Source organism: Nothobranchius furzeri, chromosome 1 (assembly GCF_043380555.1).
Source record: "Nothobranchius furzeri strain GRZ-AD chromosome 1, NfurGRZ-RIMD1, whole genome shotgun sequence".
Classification (NCBI taxonomy): domain Eukaryota; kingdom Metazoa; phylum Chordata; class Actinopteri; order Cyprinodontiformes; family Nothobranchiidae; genus Nothobranchius; species Nothobranchius furzeri.
The window spans coordinates 30,080,172-30,099,721 of NC_091741.1; the positions used below are offsets into that span (position 1 = coordinate 30,080,172).

The following is a 19,550-nucleotide window of genomic DNA, read 5'->3' on the forward strand; positions in this document are numbered from 1 at the left end:
TCAAAGTTCTTCCTTCTCTCCTGTGCCCTCTGCTGCTCTGCCTCCCTCTGCAGCCTCATGTCCTCCCTGATCAGCTCCAGAAGCATCGCTGGCACCTTCCCCTGGACGCCCATTTTCTCCAGAATAGTCTTAACAAACATGTAAGAAAAGAAACAGGAAGAGAAAAGAGGACAACGGGTTATTCCTTTCATGTTTTTGCAGAAAAAACTAAACTCAAACGACAGTTTTTAAAATATGAGATGTTATTGTACCTCCATGCCACAGCCGCCGAATACTTTGCTCCGGTGATCATGTGGTCCATCTCCGCCCTAAGCTTAAAGAGCAAGTTGCTTCAAATCAACATTTTTTTTGCCGATAAACTATATAAATGAGTGTCTGATCATGCTGTAGACAAATGTAGTCAATAATTCGACACTTTCGTGCATCTTAGTTAAAATTTAAATATTCTGCCTAAAACTGTCAACGATGCACCGTCGTCAGGTAAAAACTCTGCACTACGTTTGAATTTAAATCTGCCATCGCTATTGGCTAAGAGGTACACTATGATGTGAGATGGTAGATTATGATGTCACAATGTCGTGAGTGTGTGTATTTGTTAGCAGCTCCGCCCTCTCTGTCTGCTAGGCAACAGCATTTATTGCATTTTTCAAACAGGAAGTGGGAGTTGAGTAGTAATCTGGTAGGGGGTGACTTGCTCTTTAATAAATTCCCTGGTTTTCTCTTTTGTCCCTAAAATACAAACTTCTATTAAAATCAGGGGGAAACGTAGCGGGAGAAGTGGGACACCGAGCGGCCGAACATACGAGCCGAGACCGCAATACAAGCACTTTTACTGTAACATTTCAAACTAAAATAACGTTCATGTATCACAAAAAGCCCTTAACCTAACAGTTTTCAAGTTTATACTGACATTTATATGCGCAATCCTCTCCGACAGCTCCCGCTTCACCGTCCGCCATTGTTTTTTAAAAGTTCTGCTGTCCGGCCTGCAAGGCATCTTGGGAAATGTGAACCATTGAAGGATACACCGGACCCATCCTTCATGCAGGCGAAAAGAAGGCCGCATTCGTCGACCGCATTTGAAGGAGTCTTCGAATTGGGACAGGCCGAGTCGCGGCGCTGTGACGTAACCGGCCGACGAAGGATGCAGACCCTGAATTGAGACACAGCCATTGTGACATGATCATGTACCAGTTAATGTCATGGGTTACTTCTTAGCTAATAGCGGTGGCAGATTTAAATTCAAATGCAGTGCAGAGTTTTTACCTGAAGAGGGCGTAACACTGACAGTTTTAGGCAGAATATTTAAACTTTAACTAAGATGCACTAAAGTGCCAAATTATTGACGACACGTGTCTGCAGCACGATTAGACACTCATTTACATAGTTTATCAGCAAAGAAAAGTTAATTTAGGGGTGACTTGCTCTTTCAATACATATTTACATGAAATGTTAGAGTAAAATATAAACTAAGCTGTCCTTGTAAACATTCATTTATTTGGATACTTATCTATATCTGTAGGTCCCTGAATGTGAATGTGTTCACTAGAATGGGAATGTTCTCATCCACTTTTGCAACTAAAAACATCATCTACACTTTCCATGAGTTCTAGATTTTGATTATTTTGTCAGAAACGTAGCTACACTACAGAAATATGTAATTTTTGTCTTTTTGTTTGTTTTGGGGCAAGTTTACTAATTAGGGATGCACCAATGCCAATATGGTGTACAAATAAATGGCTTGTATTTACTGAGCACATTGTAGGGCAGGCGTGGGGAACCCTGGTCCTCGAGGGCCGGCATCCTGCACGTCTTTGCTCCAACACGTCTGATTCAGTGGTTGGTTCACATGTTCAGCAGCTCATCAGGCTCTGCAGAAACCTGTTAATCACCTGCTGATGGAAATCAGGTGTGTTGAAGCAGGGTTGAAACTTAAATATGCTGGATAGCGGCCCTCCATGGACGAGGGTTCCTCACTCCTGTTCTAGAGCAAAGGTGCCCAATCCTGGGGCCTCATCTATCAAGCTAGCTTACGCACAAAACGGGTCGGAAAACTGCGTAAGCAACTTTCCACGCAAACTTTGGGATTTACGAAAGAAAACTTAGCGGAAAAATGTGCGCAGCTTTAAGTTGACTAAGGACCTGACTTACACACATGTTGGACACGGAGAGCTCCTGCAGTGCTGCTGCTGAGAAGATACAGTTATGAAATCCTGCTTCGTTTTCACACAGAACAAGACCCCCCCCCCACACACACACACACACACACACACACACACACACACACACAGCCTGAAGCGCAGAATATGGAATGCAGAATATCAGCAGGGGGACAGATTGAGACAGAATGTCATGCGTGTGTGACGGTGTGTGTCCTGTCACTGTGACCTGATTGATCATGCACCCTGGCTACTTGTACAGGGGAGATCTCTGTTTGGGTGACTGGTTAACGCGCGTGACTTTCACCCGGGAGTCTGGGGATTGAATCCCGATTGGACCATTATTTTATATCCGCCACAGATCTCTCTGAAGAACACAACATTGACGGCTTCAGCACCGCTGTGCCACTCCGTGGATTTTCTCTTATTTGTTTTGCAAAAGTACTTCCTTTCATTTCTCCACCTCACCCACAGGTACCTCAACTTCCGCTTCTGTGAAATAGCGCTTCCTTGGTCTCCACGTCATCGGCGGAGCGCTGCAACAGCCGGCTTATGTATATAAATGAGATCCACAAGGCACTTTGCATTGACTATTTATGGCAGTAAGTGGGCGTGGTGAGGGAGAGATGTGACTAAAATGCAGCTGAGAACCATTCTCATTAGAGATTGTGTGCAGCTGTGCGTACTTCATGTGTGATAGATCACAAACCTGCTTGGCGTAAGTACTTTATTTTTGCTGAGCTTAAGTACGGTTTTAGTAAGGATTCTACGCCATGTTTGATAAGTGAGATCCCTGGTCCTGCAGGCCGGTATCTAGCACGTTTTACTGGTTTCTCTGGTCCAACACACTTGATTCGGTGGTTGAATCACCTGTTCAGCGGCTCATCATGCTCTGCAGAAGCCTGTTAAAGAGCAAGTCACCCCCAAATCCATTTATTTTTTTGCTGATAAACTTCATAAATGAGTGTCTAATCGTGCTGTAGACACGTGCAGTCAATTTGCCACTTTAGTGCATCTTAGTTAAAAATGTAATATTCTACCTAAAACTGTCAGTGTTGCACCCTCTTCAGGTAAATACTCTGCACTACGTTTGACTTTAAATTTGCCATCGCTATTGGCGAAGTGGTACAATGTGACGTTAGCTGGTACCATAAGATGTCACAATGCCGTTGTGAGCCTATGTGTGTGTGTATTTGTCAGCGGTTCCACCCTCAGTCTGCCAGGCAACAGCATTTGTTGCATTTTTCAAACAGGAAGTGGAAGTGGAGTGACACTCTGGTAGGGGGTGACTTGTACTTTTATCACCTGCTGGTTAAAATCAGGCGCGTAGCAGCAGCGAAACAACGAAAGCATGCTGGATACCCACCCTCCAGGACCAGGATTGGGAAACCATGCTGCAGAGGAGGGCTGATATCACGTTTTAGTTTTAACCCTGTTTCAAGAAGGTCACCCCTCAGAAAATCATTCTTTTTGTCATTTAGGTGAATTTGTAAGCTCCACATTAGGTGTTTCCACTTCTGGAAAGTCAGGGTAAATTTGCAAGAATCTCTCATCATGCATGTCTCCATATGACCGGGTTTGCCGAACGGCAGTTTTCCAGGTAATTCTCAGGAACCCGATCAGGGGTAGGTACTACAAACGGCCAGGTGGAGTGGCTGAGCGAAATCTTTGGTTCAGCAGACGCTGTTCAAAACAACTGGTGTTGGTAAAATTAGAAGAGTTGCTTGTGAAGCAGAATGGAAGCACAAAAAAAAGCATCGATCATGCTGCTTTAAAATTTGCGTTGCTAAACTCCCAATACCAGAAAACGTGGGGAAATTCCCCCACAATGACCCAATTCTCAGGCTGTTCTCTCACAGAGTGCCTTAAAAAACAGAGCTTCTTATGGTCATTGAACGCCACATTTTACATCTGCTCTCGTCTTCTGAATGGATTAAATTATGATGTACTTTGACACATTAAAATGTTTGTTACTGCAGACACTTTTTGCTGCTGGTCAATGACATCATTCACAGCAGCGATTTGCTGATGTCTGCAAAGTTCTGAAAGGGCTAAGTTTGTATATATATATATATGGGCTCTGCAACCTGAGGCCACCCAGAGATCCCAGTCTCAGGGTGACTGAGGAGACCAGTGTTCAAGTAATGAACTGATTCTCCGATAACAGAGGGGAGGGGTGTGCTCTGTAGATTTGCTAAAGCACCTTTAAAGAGGTGGAGTTGTAAGAAAAGCATTTGGAAAACGAGATGTTGGCATTAAGAGCAGGATGTTTAGGAAGAGATTTGGACACGATTTAAATGTTTTGTAAATTAAAAGCAAGCCAAAATGATCAAAGTTCAACGTATCTGTGCCTAACAAGGTTCTAGGAAGGTAAACTTCCTGAGAAGGAATTAGCCGACTGTGGCGTTGCAGCAGACCGACAGCTGCAGGAGCAGAGAGGAACTGGAGACTAGAAAACCAACTGATTTCTGTTTAGTTCTTAGAAAACAACCTGATCCGTGACTCTCATACTAGAACACATGTACTCAAACTCACACGACTCGGACGCTCATGAGCTTCAGTGTGTGTAGTGAACTCTAACAGTTCTAACAGTGACAAACTCCTGTTGTAAATGACGTTAAAGCAAGAGAACGCCTGAGGTCTGTTTTAAACTCATTTATTCTCAGCAGTCCACGGTACCTCATTTACACAAATATTCTTTATTTTCTTTCAAAATTATACGTTTTCAAAATAGAGCTTTAATAATCCATTGCTCCGGACTACATGAACCTGGATTTAACATCATTGCTGTCATTAATACGGTTTCAGCACATTTAAAAGCACAGCAACAGGTAACTGCAGTGGATCGTTGTTACAACATAAAATATGAGAAAGTCTAGAAAAGCTAAACAAACTAATAAAACAGAAATAAAATAACAGTTTGCACAAAGTTGATTCTGAATCTTCTCTTTAACACTTTTAGTAGAATTAATCTCATTGTTAGATCCACATTCTTAAGCCAGCTCAAGTTTAGCGCCAATAAACACCCGCGGGTTACAAAAGGGCGTCTAAAATCTTTATTAGATGTTACAAACTGTTGCTATAGCGATCAAGTTACTCACCTAAAGCACACAAAATTAATCCAACGATTAAGACTTGAACTAAATTACAATTTAAAGCCTTTAAGTTGTTCACTGAAGACACAAAAGCAGATAAATTAAACCTTTACCACCAGGGAAAACTTAACAAAAAGCTATAAATCTGATGTTCTTAACTATTTACATCAAAGACCACAGGTGTGTAGTTACTGGACCGCACGGGGGGGGGTTCAGTGTGGGCGACGGGTTGAACATGCAGAGTTTCAGTGCTCCCCCTAGGCCTTGGTGAGATGGAGGCGCGACACCCAGCAGACAGAGCAGCTGCTTTCCTTCCCTTTACACCTGAATCCTTCTTCTAGATTACAGGTTGGAATTCCTCACATTCAGAAAAGTCTTAAGATCAAATCTAAATACTACGCTTGGCTGTTACATATTTCACTTTGCACGGCTAAACGCTTTTAAAAATAGAGTAGAATTAACAGAACTAACCCTCCACCAAATCCTGAAAAAGTGAAACAGATTTTCCGTCTCGTAAAAACAGCAGACCTTTAGCTAGCTTAGCCCTTTGTGTCAACGCTGCAGCAGCTTTAGCTTCTGGCCCTCAGCAGCACGTAGCTTTGTGACGGTGCAGCGATGCGTAGCGCGAGGACAGCAGGTAATAGGTCAAGTCTCTGGGCACAAGCAGCGGTTACAGCCCTGCACAGCATGATGAGGGTGGGCGGGCATAGAGGGAGCACTGATTGGTTTACTGGTGTCACATCAGTATGTCCAGATCATCGCCGTGATCGTCCTCCTCCGTGACCCTTAACGACAGCACCTCCTCGTTCTGAAACAGTCCGCTCAGGCGCTCCTTACGCGCCTGCCGCTGCTCCTTGAGCTGTCGCTTGCGGAGGGCTTTCTGCTGGAGTTTGCGCTGCTTTGAGCGTTTCTGAAAGATGACAGAAGAGGGACAGCGGTGAGAATCACAGCGATCAGTTAAATAAAGTGTCCGCAGTAGAGCTGTAGCGAAGCGTTGATGACGTCAACGTCAGATCCGGTAGTCGACGCACCACCACAGGAGTTTGTAAATAGAGGAGGAATCTGCCTGTTTCTCCTCTAGTTCGCCCTCTTCTCCGCTTTCACTAGCATCCCCGCCAAATACCTAAGACCCAGAACAATGTCCGACCGCTACTAGATTCCAGGGATGTGTATTTTTGAAATTCTGGCGATACGATACATATCACGATACAGGGGAGACGATACGATATATCACGATATATTGCGATACATTCAGTCAGACGTTACAAGCAATTTTTTTTACTGAATTTATTGTAAGAATGTTCAATAAGCAGTCCAAACTGATACGTAACATGTTTAACATGAGGTATCTGAACCATGATGGAGGGATTTACATTTGAGTGGTGGAAACAAAACCCGTTGCACACTGCTGCCAACTAGTGGGTGGCGATTGAATTGCACAAAACGAAAAGAAAATACACAAAAGTTTGCATGTAAATTCTTTCAAGAATTAGATACACGGCTTTTGAATATCGATGTAATAATCGCAGGAAAAAATATCACGATATATTGCCATATCAATATTTTCTTACATCCCTACTAGATTCCTTTCCTGTTTTGACCGCCTTCGTCTCCCGGCAACGGACAACAACTTCCGGGGTCAGATGCGCTGCTCCGTCTCTATCGCAGATGTAGGACATCACCGGGAGCGCTTCTCCCTTCATTAAGGAGCTTCTTTCAGACATGAGGAGAGCTGTTTTGGTGGTAGCAGTCTCTCCTCCGTGCTGGTCTGTTTGCTGCTGGGTGTTTTTGGTTTATTTAAACTTGGTAACATGAACTTAACGTTGGTAAAGCTACTGTTAGCATCTTCGCTAACAGCTTCTTGCGTTGGGATAAGCTGTTATGTTTTGGTTTAGAGTTCGTCTTTTTTGTGGTGCAGATCTCCCTTTTATTACATTTAGAGTGTTGTGGGTTTTCGGTTTAGTGTAAAACATCACCTTGAGTTTGGTTTAACCGCCCAGTTTAGAGTTTGGACCTTTGGAGATCCTTGTTTTGGTCCAGAACCCAGTAATCTTTGCCCAGTGGGACATCCCTACTTATTTGTACTTTTGTTTTAATTCCCCACAGGCAGAATTAGTTTTATTATTCCCAACCTGTGGATGGAAAGATTTATGATTTTTGTAGTTGTAAATAAACCTGATCATCATTTTAACTTTTAAATCCCGTTATTGTCGCTTCCTTTTTGCACACGAGCCAAACTCCCCAGGAAGAGTCGTAACACCACTCGCCTCACGCACATAAGTGACCAAAACAAAGCAGCATGGAGACACTCCGTCTCCAACCACCTCTCAGGCAGCAGCCTGCACTCCCAAGTTCTACACGTCACCAGAACATAACCAACCAACACAATAAAAGCAGTGTTATACAAAATGGAAGGCCTGTAGTGTTTATTCTCTTACAGTAAGAATTTATCAATTTTTGGAGGAATTTATTTTAGATTTTCTGGTTTTTGTTAATTGTGCAATAGAAAAATAATCATTAGATTAATCGTCTAAATAGTCATTAGAATAGTCGACTAGTCGATAAAATAATCGTTTTAAAATAATCGTTTACCCCCAGCCCTAGTCCGCAGATTAAAAAGTTACAGTGATTTGACAGATTACAGCCAGTTGGATATCAGAAGAATCAATGTGGCGAGAATATTCGGACGCGTCCTACCTTAGAGTCTCGTATACGTTCAGCAGCACTGGACAGGTTCCCGTCGCTGTGAGCTCTGCTGATGTTGGCCACACTGCTTCCACTGCAGGCTGAAGCCGTCCCACCTGGAATATGACAGAATGAACACGCGCTGATCCAACAACAGCCGATTTAACCAGAAACACGAGCTCTCCTCAGCTGCTTAACCCTACAAACACTCAGCTCCAACAAGCATCCTCTAATATTTGCTTGTTTAAATTGATGATTTGGATTTTTAAATGAGTTATGAAGCAGCTATGAGTAGTTAGTACCTGTAAAGGACAGAAGTCATAACAGAGTTAGTAGAGAAATCATTTAATGCTCCTAGAACAGCTAACAGCTAGTCAGTCTGGATCCACAGGAAGGAGACGTCCGTTTGTAACGACTGGATGTGGCTAGCACAGCTAGTTAGCATTAGCAAACACAGTCTGGGTGCTGACAGGAGACCTTACAACAATAAAACTCTTGACATGAGAGGTGGGGGGACGTTAGCTTTCCCTTAAGGCGGGGTCGGCTCTCTTTAGCGCTCTCTAGTGGCTCCCTGGAGCTTTATCAAAAATGTTTGAAAATGGAAAAAGATGGCGGAATACATTTTTTGTTTTATTATAGTTTCTGTAGGAGGACAAACATGACACAAACATTCTTAACGTTTTTCAGTGCTGTAAAAATGTGTAGAAAAATATTAAATTTCAACATTTCTGTCAACGAAGCTTTGCGTCATAGCCTGCGACACACGTTTCTATCAGCCGGGCGGGATGCCAGGCGGGTGGCTGTGTGATGGGCCATGGATCCCAAAGGGAAAAAGAGAAAAATAACTGAGGAGAACAGAGGATCAACGTTTCTTGGACCGAATCATTTGCATTCATTGCCAATGAGGAGGGATTGCCTGAATGTTTGCTCTGTAACGAGAAGTTGTCAAACAACAAAAAGAGTCATGTGGAAAGACATTTCCAGGGAAGGCATGCTACATTTGCAGCCGAGTATCCAGTTGGGAGAGAGAGAAAAAGTGCGATTGCATTACTTCTGGAGAAACTACAGGAGCGCAGAAACAGATTTAAGAAGTGGATTGCATCTCCAAACTCCACTACTGCTGCAAGTTTTGTTGCAACCCGGGAGATAATAAAGCGTGGGAAACCGTCCACAGATGGCGACTGCATGAAGGAGTGGTTTTTATAAACGCAGGCTGCGTTTTATTGCACTGTTTGTTGCCCCGATGAGGGGCATGTCATGCACGTTCCATTTTGTTGTTTTTTCGAATCCTAAAAATAAAAATGACATCAAAAATCGGATTTCTTTATTGCATTTCTTTAATTTCATCAAAGCAATGAAACATGATTCATTTATATTGTAATGAAGTTAAACTTGAGGCGGCATCGTACAACAGAGTAGTCACGTGGTGCGTCATCCTCTACAGGACGCGCTACAGGGAAAATAAACGTTTAATCATGAAGGCTCATGATGTATTTGTAGCCAACTGTCATTTGATAGTAGGCTAATACAGATACAGCTTCATTATAAGGCTTATATAAGGCTTTTATTTGTTTGCGGCTCCAGAAATATTTGTTTTTTTGGTCCAATATGGCTCTTTCAACATTTTGGGTTGCCGACCGCTGCCTTAAGGGAACTAGAGGGTTTTATGGAAATCCTGATGTTTAGACGGTGAAACTGAAATCTTTACAAATCAGCTGTAAAAGTATTCACATTGAATAAAAATACGGTCTAAATGGGTTCATGAGGGAGCCTGCGTTAGCGTGTCGTCGTCATGGAAACCGCATCTAACCTGCTACAGAGTTGGAGGCCGTAGACGAGGTGGAGGAGCTGGCGGAGCTGACCATGCTGGCGTTGCTGCTGCTGCTGACTCCACCTGTACTGGCGCTGCTGTGGCTGCTCCTTTTCCAGCCCTCTCTGGTGCCGCTGGCTCGCTGCCTGGGGCCGTGCTCCCGGATGTAGTTTCTCACCTGCAGAGGAAGTGAAGAGTTAGTCACCCACACGGCTTCAGCGACACCCACCCATCCACATAAAGCAGTTTAGATCATTTCTCTCATGATTACGCTGATCTGTGTAGAAGACACGAAACTAAAACTCCGAGACCATTTCTGATGAAAGCAGCCGTTTCCATGGTTTACACAGGAACCCCAGTAGAAGTTTTACTACCTCTAAAATACACTTTACTACCAACACGACACCAAGCAGCAGCCGCTTTCGGGGAGCGGTGGATGCACAGCTCGGGCCCATGCATGATGGTGGCCCGCCCCTCACCCAGGACACTTACACGATGGCGTCCGTATGACACGCTTGACCTAAACATCACTCACATCAGAAATATTCCAAACCCGTTCCCACAAGACCTGGGACAAACATTTGGTTCCTGTGTGATGCTAAAGTAAAATCTGCCCTGTAACCATGGTTACAGCTTGTCCTTCACCTGTTTCAGTTTCTCGTCAGTGAGACAGTTCAGCTCGATGATGAACTCGCTGTCCGTGGGGGAGATCTGAGCACATGGATCTATGATCTTGATGATGTCCAGCTGTTCTCTCAGGCCCATCTCCGTGCTGACCTTTCGACTCAAGTACTCGATGTACTCCACCTGAAAGTCAGAACGGAGGCGCGCGTGAGTGTGAGCCGTGCAGAATCCTCTGAGAACACGGACACGGATTTAGGACCGATGTACCTGCTCGTCGTTAGTCATGGCGCTCCAGGGAAGCTCATCCAGGTTACGATGAGCGTGGGGCTTCGGCTTCCTTTTGGAGAACAAACAGGGAGAACTTGGCACGCTGGGGATGATGTCAGAGAGGACGTCACTGCCGCTGGCGATGTCACTTCCTGGCAGCTGCGTGAGACGTGGGAGACAACAGACTATTTAGAAAGATGTTGGACACCCAAACAACTCCTCAACAACTCCAGCTGTAGTACCTGCCACTCAAATTCACTGTCAGACCAGTCCCAGTATGTGCTGATGGAGGACGAGACGTCGCTGCAAACGCTGCCCTCAGGAAACAAGTCCAGCGAGGCCAGTTCCTGGTCGTCGAGAAGAGAGTAACAGTCATCCTGGTCCCCGACCGACACGGAGGAGAACAGCTCCTCGCTGCACTCTGAACTGGCCACACTGGTCCCACAGGATGTGAGGTTCCACCTGCACAGATCAAATGGGATCAGCTGGAAGGATGCTCCGGAGTGCAGGCTGGCTGGTCTTGCTAACTTATAGGGAATATCGACGACAAGGTTGTACAGAAAACAACTAAAGATCCTTAGAAAGCTGCTTTTTATTAATAAAAACCATTAAGGAGGACCAAAACGGCTTAGAAATAGCAACAACGTCACTAAGGCAGCAACACTGTGTGTGAGGTGCGCTCAATTAGCATCTCGGAGCAGCGTGAAGGTGAACTGCAAAAGGAAGAGCAAAAACTCAGATCAAGATTAAAACTGAACGAATGGACCAGCTTGAACTGGTGATGAGCTACATCGAAGCCACAGCTGCCCTGGAGCACAGAGGGGAGGCTGCCACACACAAGCACCACCGGGCCCGACAGGCAAGGACGGTGACGCGTCGCAACGAGCGACACGGATGGAGGCTGGATTCAAACCAGCAACGCAGCAATTCCAGAGCGACCTACTAACCACTGAGTCAGCATTTCCCCGTGCTCTGTTCACACTCAGCATTAACAGAGCCTGCAGCGACTCAACAGTTCAACATTTACAAGACTAAAGATCCATTTTAGTGATGTCACGCTGTTATTCACCCAAGACCCGATGAGCGGTGATGAGAATTCCACATCCTTCCTCACCGAGCTGACTTTAACCCTATAAGAGGAGGTCTTGTGTTTCGATTTTAGCTCAAACGCTTGAGGAATCTGTGATGACGTCCCACTGACAAGTCGGGTTATGTCAGAGACATTCATAAACACGGATAAATCTGTCGAACAGAGAGCCCAGATCTCCTGTAAATGGTGTTGTGAGAAGCTCTGTTGCAAGCTAGTGGAGGAGATAGGTGTAGAAAACCATCTTCATGTTAAACTCCGAGTGACTGATCACGTTCAAAAACCAGTAAAAAATAGTCTCTCAGTGAACCCGCGCTTTAACTAAAACGAGACCAAATGGGATGATTTTCACCAAGGATTAGAATCTATGGGATGGAACATTGTTAATAATTTTGTTTAGCCCTCCCACTGTCCTAATGGGTGACCCCGAGAGGAACGATGACCGTTGAGCAGGGTTGATGGTTCATCCCTTGAGGTCCACGTGGCAGGGGTGAGGAGTGAGCACCACCTCACCCCTGCCACGTGGACCTCAAGGGATGAACCATCAACCCTGCTCAGCGTGGGCTCACCCATAAAGACAGTGGGAGGGTTAAACATGCCCAGGGCTGCTCGATTATGGCAACAATCATAATCACCATTATTTTAACTGAAATTGAGATCTTGAGTATTCAAAACTCATCTCTCATCTTCTTCCGCCTATCCGGGTCCGGGTTGCTGGGGCAGCACCCTGACTAGGTAGTTCCAGACCGCCTCTCCCCGGCCACCTCCACCAGCGGGACCCCAAGGCGCTCCTGGGCCAGTTCGGAGATCTACTTTCTCCACCGTGTCCTGGATCGACCAGAGGGCTTCCTGCCTGCAGGCCATGCCTGAAACACCTCTCCGGGACGATTTTTTAATTAATGTTGATTTTATTTATTTAATTGCTCATACATTTTCTCAGGGCACAATCAGGACAAACAAATGAGAAAAAGAAACAGATGATCACCAAAAAAACCTCCTGATTCCTAGAATAAAAAGGCCAACACACTTGCCCCAAGGCTTATGACCCAAAGGTTGTACTGGCTGAGATTTTACTTATTTAAGCTTACCCAGTACAGACCCAAATACCCGACCAATATCTTGCAAATACAGCAAGAAGTGTACAGTGCATTTATAATTTAAAATAAATAAACGCATGTTGCAGTGAGCTTCCACAAAATGCATAATAATCATTTAGTCCTCTCCAGTGTGCAGTAGTCACTCAGAGAGGAATTATTTATCAGCGTGAGGAACTTATTTCTGTCCATTTAAAACATATTTCTAACTAATTATTGTCAGGTCCCATCAGTTAATGTAATTATTGTCCCAGGCACAGCGATTAAAGCAGGGTATCTGCAGGTTTAAGGGAGCCAAATTTAAGACTTTTTAAGACCTTTTTTTAAGGCCACTTTGACCAAATTTAAGCTATTTTTAAAAATAAATTTAAGCTATAATTTCCAGCTATTGCCTGGAATCGGTGCTAACCACTTCGCGAACGTGGGATTAGCCATCCAGTTACCATTAAACTTCCCCATGGTGCAAGCTCCCACTAGCTTAACCAGCTAACGTGCTCATCTAAAAAAGCCCCCTTTCACAACCAGCTGAATGCGTACGGCTCCGCTTACGGCAACATCGTACACAAAAAAAGCTGAACACTGACTAGAAATTCACGAAATTTTTATAGAAATAAAAGAATCTTGTTTAGTGGGCCTTTGGTAATTTAAGACCTTTGGAAACTGAATTTAAGGATTATTTGTCATTTTTAAGGATTTTTAAGGCCTTAAATTTGGAAAAGCAAATTTAAGACTTTTTAAGGACCCCCAGATACCCTGTAAAGGTGAACAGCATTTTTATGTTTGTTTTAGGGTTATGGCTAGGGCTAGACTCGATCAAGTGGTATTACTAAAACAGAAAACAAAAGCCAGCAACAGTAAGTATAAAAAACCTAACTGATCAATTTTTATTAACCTTTGGTTGCATAAATGTGAACAGCTGAGGTCGGGGACATGAGGAAAAAAAACACAACATTGTTCACTGACCAGCTGCTACAAGTTGCGTGTCTAAGTTGCAATTTCACACACTGCGAAAATCCTCATGCAGTTTAGTGATCCTGCTTCACGGCCGACATTGTTCCTCGCTACTTTGCTAGCACACACTGTTCTGATCACGTGGACTTTCATGCTGGATCTGAGCGCTGATGGATAGAATTGCTGGAAAGGATTTTACAGCGGAGCGTACAGCTGATATCTGAGATTTCTGATGCGGTCCGATAAAACCCGATACAGTGTTTGTGGGCCAAAATCTCATATCAATATTGGAACGGGATAAATCAGGTTTAAGGGGGTACTCATGGTACAAGAAAGTAGCTCAGGTGGTCCACGAGTCAAAAAGGGTTGGAAACCACTGCGCTACAGCGTCGCTGGACAGGACGGAATAATTACTATGCAACATTTTGTGGAAGTTCACTACAACACAGATTTGTATGTGTTTCTGTTCATATTTTTACTATAAAAGCACTGTATAACTCTTGCTGTCAGTATTTGCACAATATTTTTATCACATTGGGTCCGTATTGGGGGTACGCTTAATAAGTTAAAGCTCAGCCTGAACCCATTCGGTTATAAACTATGAGCAAGTCTATTGGCTCTTTTTACACTAAAAATCAGGAGTTATTTTTGTGATTATCTTGTTTCGTTTTCTTGTTTTTCCCTCCGATTGTGCCCTGTGCATTTTTATGGACAAATAAATAAATATCAATAAAATAAACATTAATTTAAAAATAATCTTAAATAATCGAGATCTCAGTTTCAGTCAAAATAATCGTGATTATAATTTTTGCCATAATCGAGCAGCCCTAATCTGACGTTTGCTCAAAAGACTCCAGGACCTGAAAGAACGTTCTACCTGTGATAGCAACGATCATACAATGCCAAACCCTAACTGTGGCTTCAGCTTCAGTTACCACGGTGACGTAGCTGTGATCTCAGAGCCTCATTCATTAAACTGAAAAGTCTCACTTTCAGCCAGCTAATCAGAAAATCTTACTGAACCACATAAAAACATCACACACACCTGGTAACAGGTCCCTCAGGGCAGTGAAAGAGAAACTATTATCTCACTGTTACCTGAAATTCTATTTTAAATAGACAAATGTGTCATTTCCATCATGCCGGACACCAGACCTCACCACCAGACGCTTTCATGGAAACCTTTGTTTTGTGCCACTAGACAACATTATGTCATAAGTCTCTTGTGCATTACCCACAAAGCCCTCCTGAAACTTGTGCCTGTCAGTTCCTGCTGTTACAGGGCATATCAGATCTGTATAGGATAGCAGAGAGGCCATCTAATCAAAACAACTAAAGAATAGAGGGGGGTTTAAATGTTTTCTAGCTCTGCTTGTTCCATAGATTTGATTTTCACATACTTTTACTCTGACAAGAGTACAATGACAGTAACAGCTGGTGTCACCTACAGTATCTGATCTGTAAAGGTGATTCCTACAGATAGTCTGTTAAAGAGCATAACTTAACCCTCTGGGGTCCAGGGTGTAATTTGCCGTTTTTGACTAATTTAGAGTTTTCCTTTGTATTTCCAAAATAAAAACCAGAACCACTGCCTCTTTTCAGCACAACCTGGACTTTATGAATTTATACTTATTTTTTTATACTTGGACAAAAAGGGGTTGCATATTAGACCTTAAATCACTCAAAAACATAAAATCTGAATAGGAAAAAAGTTGTTTACTTTACTGTGAAACCAACAAACATTTACAGGGTATCTGCAGGTTTAAGGGAGCCAAATTTAAGACTTTTTAAGACCTTTTTTAAGGCCACTTTGACCAAATTTAAGCTATTTTTAAAATTAAATTCAAGCTATAATTTCCAGCTATTGCCTGGAATCGGTCCTAACCACGTCGCGAACGTGGGATTAGCCGTCCAGTTACCATTAAACTTCCCCATGGTGCAAGCTCCCACTAGCTTAACCAGCTAATGTGCTCATCTAAAAATATCCCCCTTTCACAACCAGCTGAATGTGTACGGTTCCGCTTACGGCAACATCACACACAAAAAAAGCTGCAGATCTTCTCGAGAGCAGTGATGTTTTGGGGCTGTCGCCGAGCAACACGGACTTTCAACTCCCTCCACAGATTTTCTATGGGGTTGAGGTCTGGAGACTGGCTAGGCCACTCCAGGACTTTCAAATGCTTCTTACGGAGCCACTCCTTTGTTGCCCGGGCGGTGTGTTTGGGATCATTGTCGTGTTGGAAGACCCAGCCACGTTTCATCTTCAAAGCTCTCACTGATGGAAGAAGGTTTTGGCTCAGAATCTCACGATACATGGCCCCATTCATTCTGTCCTTAACACGGATCAGCCGTCCTGTCCCCTTAGCAGAAAAACAGCCCCAAAGCATGATGTTCCCACCCCCATGCTTCACAGTAGGTATGGTGTTCTTGGGATGCAACTCAGTATTCTTCTTCGTCCAAACACGACGAGTTGAGTTTATACCAAAAAGTTCTACTTTGGTTTCATCTGACCGCATGACATTCTCCCAATCCTCTGCTGTATCATCCATGTGCTCTCTGGCAAACTTCAGACGGGCCTGGACATGCACTGGCTTCAGCAGCGGAACACGTCTGGCACTGCAGGATTTGATTCCCTGCTGTTGTAGTGTGTTACTGATGGTGACCTTCGTTACTGTGGTCCCAGCTCTCTGCAGGTCATTCACCAGGTCCCCCCGTGTGGTTCTGGGATTCTTGTTCACCGTTCTCATGATCATTTTGACCCCACGGGATGAGATCTTGCGTGGAGCCCCAGATCGAGGGAGATTATCAGTGGTCTTGTATGTCTTCCATTTTCTGATAATTGGGGCGACGGTGGCACAGGAGTTAAGTGCTCGCCCCGTAATCAGAAGGTTGCAGGTTCGAGCCCCGCTCAGTCTGTCGCTGTGTCCTTGGGCAAGACACTTAACCCACGTTGCCTGCTGGTGTTGGTCGGAGGGACCGGTGGTGCCAGTGCTCGGCAGCCTCGCCTCTGTCAGTGCGCCCCAGGGAAGCTGTGGCTACATCGTAGCTCATCCCCACCAGTGTGTGAATGTGTGTGTGAATGGGTGAATGACTGATTGTGTTGTAAAGCACCTTGGGGGGTTCCAGGACTCTAGAAGGTGCTATATCAAATACAGGCCATTCACCATTTACCATAATTGCTCCCACAGTTGGTTTTTCCACACCAAGCTGCTTGCCTATTGTAGATTCACTCTTCCCAGTCTGGTGCAGGTCTACAATTATTTTCCTGGTGTCCTTCGAAAGCTCTTTGGTCTTGGCCATAGTGGAGTTTGGAGTCTGACTGTTTGAGGCTGTGGACAGGTGTCTTTTATACAGATAATGAGTTCAAACAGGTGCCATTAATACAGGTAACGAGTGGAGGACAGAAAAGCTTCTTAAAGAAGACGTTACAGGTCTGTGAGAGCCAGAGAGTTTCCTTGTTTGAAGTGACCAAATACTTATTTTCCACCCTGATTTACAAATAAATTCTTTAAAAATCCTGCCATGTGAATTCATGGATTTTTTTTCACATTCTGTCTCTCACAGTTGAAGTGTACCTATGATGTAAATTACTGACCTCTGTCATCAGTTTAAGTGGGAGAACTTGCACAATCGGTGGCTGACTAAATACTTTTTTGCCCCACTGTACGTTGCCTATTAACAAAATTTAAAAACTGGGGTGTAGTTTATAATCTCCTTTTTAAAGCTGAATTGAAACCGAAACTCAGGGAGGCAGTCTTGCTGCTACAGCGTCCGAAATCAGACCTGTTCAAAAGACGCAGTCCCCAGAGGGTTAAGTCAAATCAAATTACATATGGAACAACTTTTTACATCCAAAAACACAAATGAACTTGCTGCTTGCCTGTTGCTGTGGAAACGGTGTAGAGGGTCTGTTCGGTGACAGGAGGAGAGCCGACAGCTGAAGTCGCTGACGTCCAAGGTTCCTACATCACTGAGGTTGGCTCTTTGGGAGAGGAGAGGGAAGGGCTCTTCTGGAGCCAGAAACTTCTCATACAGAGATTCAGACATCGTCAGGTTGACTTTCTGTAGCTGGTTTACTAAAGAGCAGATAATGTGAGAAAAAGAAAAACGTCAAAATACCACAAGCTTGATTAAACTTGTTCTGATTGACTACTAGCCGTTTGTGTGAATAATTTATTAAACTTCATTCAGCTGCCATATTGTTCTAACTCAGTGGTAAATTACTGATGTTTCAGTAAAAAAAAATATTACTACTTTTGCTAAATAATTTAATGTGTGGCGTTCAAATTATTATTATTTGACGTTCTACAATTGTTTTCTAATGCTGTATATGTTGGATCCTTAATAAAGAGGCCTTTATTTCCATTAAACATTGATATTTGAATGTCATCCTTCACAAAACCTTAACACATTGAGTTTACAATACTAAAACACGGATTAAATAAGCAAAAAGGCCTGTTCAGAGTAACCTTATCTTGAATAAAGGGCACTAAAAACGTACTCAGTATGAAAAAATACAATATATCTAACATAAAAATTGAAACCTGAAAACGAACCAGTAGATTAAGACGAAATGCGACTGTAAACAAAAGTTAGTGGTAATCTGAAGTAACAGACAGAGCTCACGATCGTACTCGAGTAACTGTTATGAGATGCTTCGTTTCTGTAAACATCCGGGCACACGTAATAATAGCAGACAAAATACGTAAGCGTACATTTCCAAAACAACAGCAAGGCTATTGGTTAGTTTACACTTGCCGAGTTTAGCATAAGTTAACTACGACATTTAAACCCGTCTGATGAAAAAACATAAGCTAACACAGTTAGCCAGCACAACTAACAGTTAGCTTGTCACTAACGGTAAAGAATCACTATGTAGCGTTTAAAACGACAAACCGAATACTAACTCACCTTTCACATCACAGTTATAACTCTAAACAGGCATGAAACCGAACTAAGTTGCAAATCAAGTAGTATCAAAATCAAAACATTAACCTTATGGCGTTCAAATAATCATTGCCGTTGCCTCCATTTGCAAATCTTGATTTCTCTAAAGCTGAACCTCATTATCGCGAGACTACAGAGAGCGAGAAGAGAAGAGACTGGCTGCGGCCACGCTCATCTTCTTTCCTAGTCCTTTAATACGTCACTGTCAATCACGTGACCAAGCCTAAGCGTCGGGTCTGCTTTAATACGTCACTGCTTTACCTTTTGGCTCATTTCAGCCTTGTGGTTGGTCGGCGTCGCACCTCGGATACCGGCTGGGGAAAAAAACTTTTCAAAGGAGTTTCGTGTTTTTCTGGATTATTTCACTTCTGATAACTTGCAGTTTAACCTCAGGTGAGTTTTTTAAAAGCAGAAATTCAGCTTTTTTCTAAAGAAACTCAAAAGTTCTTTGTGTCTGAGGAGCCCAGTAACCTGAGACTTGTGACTGAATTCATTTGATCCACTGTCAGCCATTCAGTTAAACAGCCAATCCAGGAATCCAGAATGAACCAATACACTAGAATTCAAGCCTTAAACGAGAACATCAGTAGGGAGCGTGAAGGATTTGAGGAAACCCCGTTTCACCAAGTCATATCTGAGCCCAGTACTCAGAGCCTTGACACTGAATTCATGTTTCCCTCTGTCAGTGATGCAGTTAAACAGCAAATCCAAGGAGCCAGGATGAAGGACAATTCTATTATTCAAGGATTAAAGTTTAATCTCACAGCTCTGATTCAAGGGCTGGAAGAACAAATGTTTAAACTTCAAAACGATCGAGAAGATTTTGAAATC

The 19,550-nt window shown here is 43.5% G+C and overlaps 1 protein-coding gene across 2 annotated transcripts; it reads right to left on the reverse strand.

Moving 5' to 3' along the window:
- Positions 1-4,799: 4,799 nt before the first annotated feature.
- On the reverse strand, positions 4,800-18,906 carry fam199x (family with sequence similarity 199, X-linked). Of its 2 annotated transcripts, none has more exons than XM_015953522.3 (8): positions 18,768-18,906; positions 17,653-17,848; positions 10,883-11,102; positions 10,641-10,799; positions 10,395-10,556; positions 9,750-9,927; positions 7,952-8,055; positions 4,800-6,164 (listed from the first exon to the last, which is right to left on the reverse strand). In XM_015953522.3, the coding sequence occupies exons 2-8, from the start codon at positions 17,817-17,819 to the stop codon at positions 5,991-5,993; spliced, it is 1,164 nt and encodes a 387-aa protein (XP_015809008.1). In that variant the 5' UTR covers positions 17,820-17,848; positions 18,768-18,906; the 3' UTR covers positions 4,800-5,990. The 2 variants fall into 2 exon arrangements, with proteins under 2 accessions (XP_015809008.1, XP_015809089.1); XM_015953603.3 differs by having other exon boundaries at positions 18,684-18,823.
- Positions 18,907-19,550: the final 644 nt, after the last annotated feature.

Coding starts and splice junctions, on each gene's coding strand:
- fam199x (XM_015953522.3), bottom strand. CDS start 17,819: ATGTCTGAATCTCTGTATGAGAAGTTTCTGGCTCCAGAAGAGCCCTTC. Junction 9,928..10,394: donor CTGACGAGAAACTGAAACAG/GTGAAGGACAAG, acceptor CTTCCTCTGCAG/GTGAGAAACTACATCCGGGA. Junction 6,165..7,951: donor AACGTATACGAGACTCTAAG/GTAGGACGCGTC, acceptor GTCATCTTTCAG/AAACGCTCAAAGCAGCGCAA.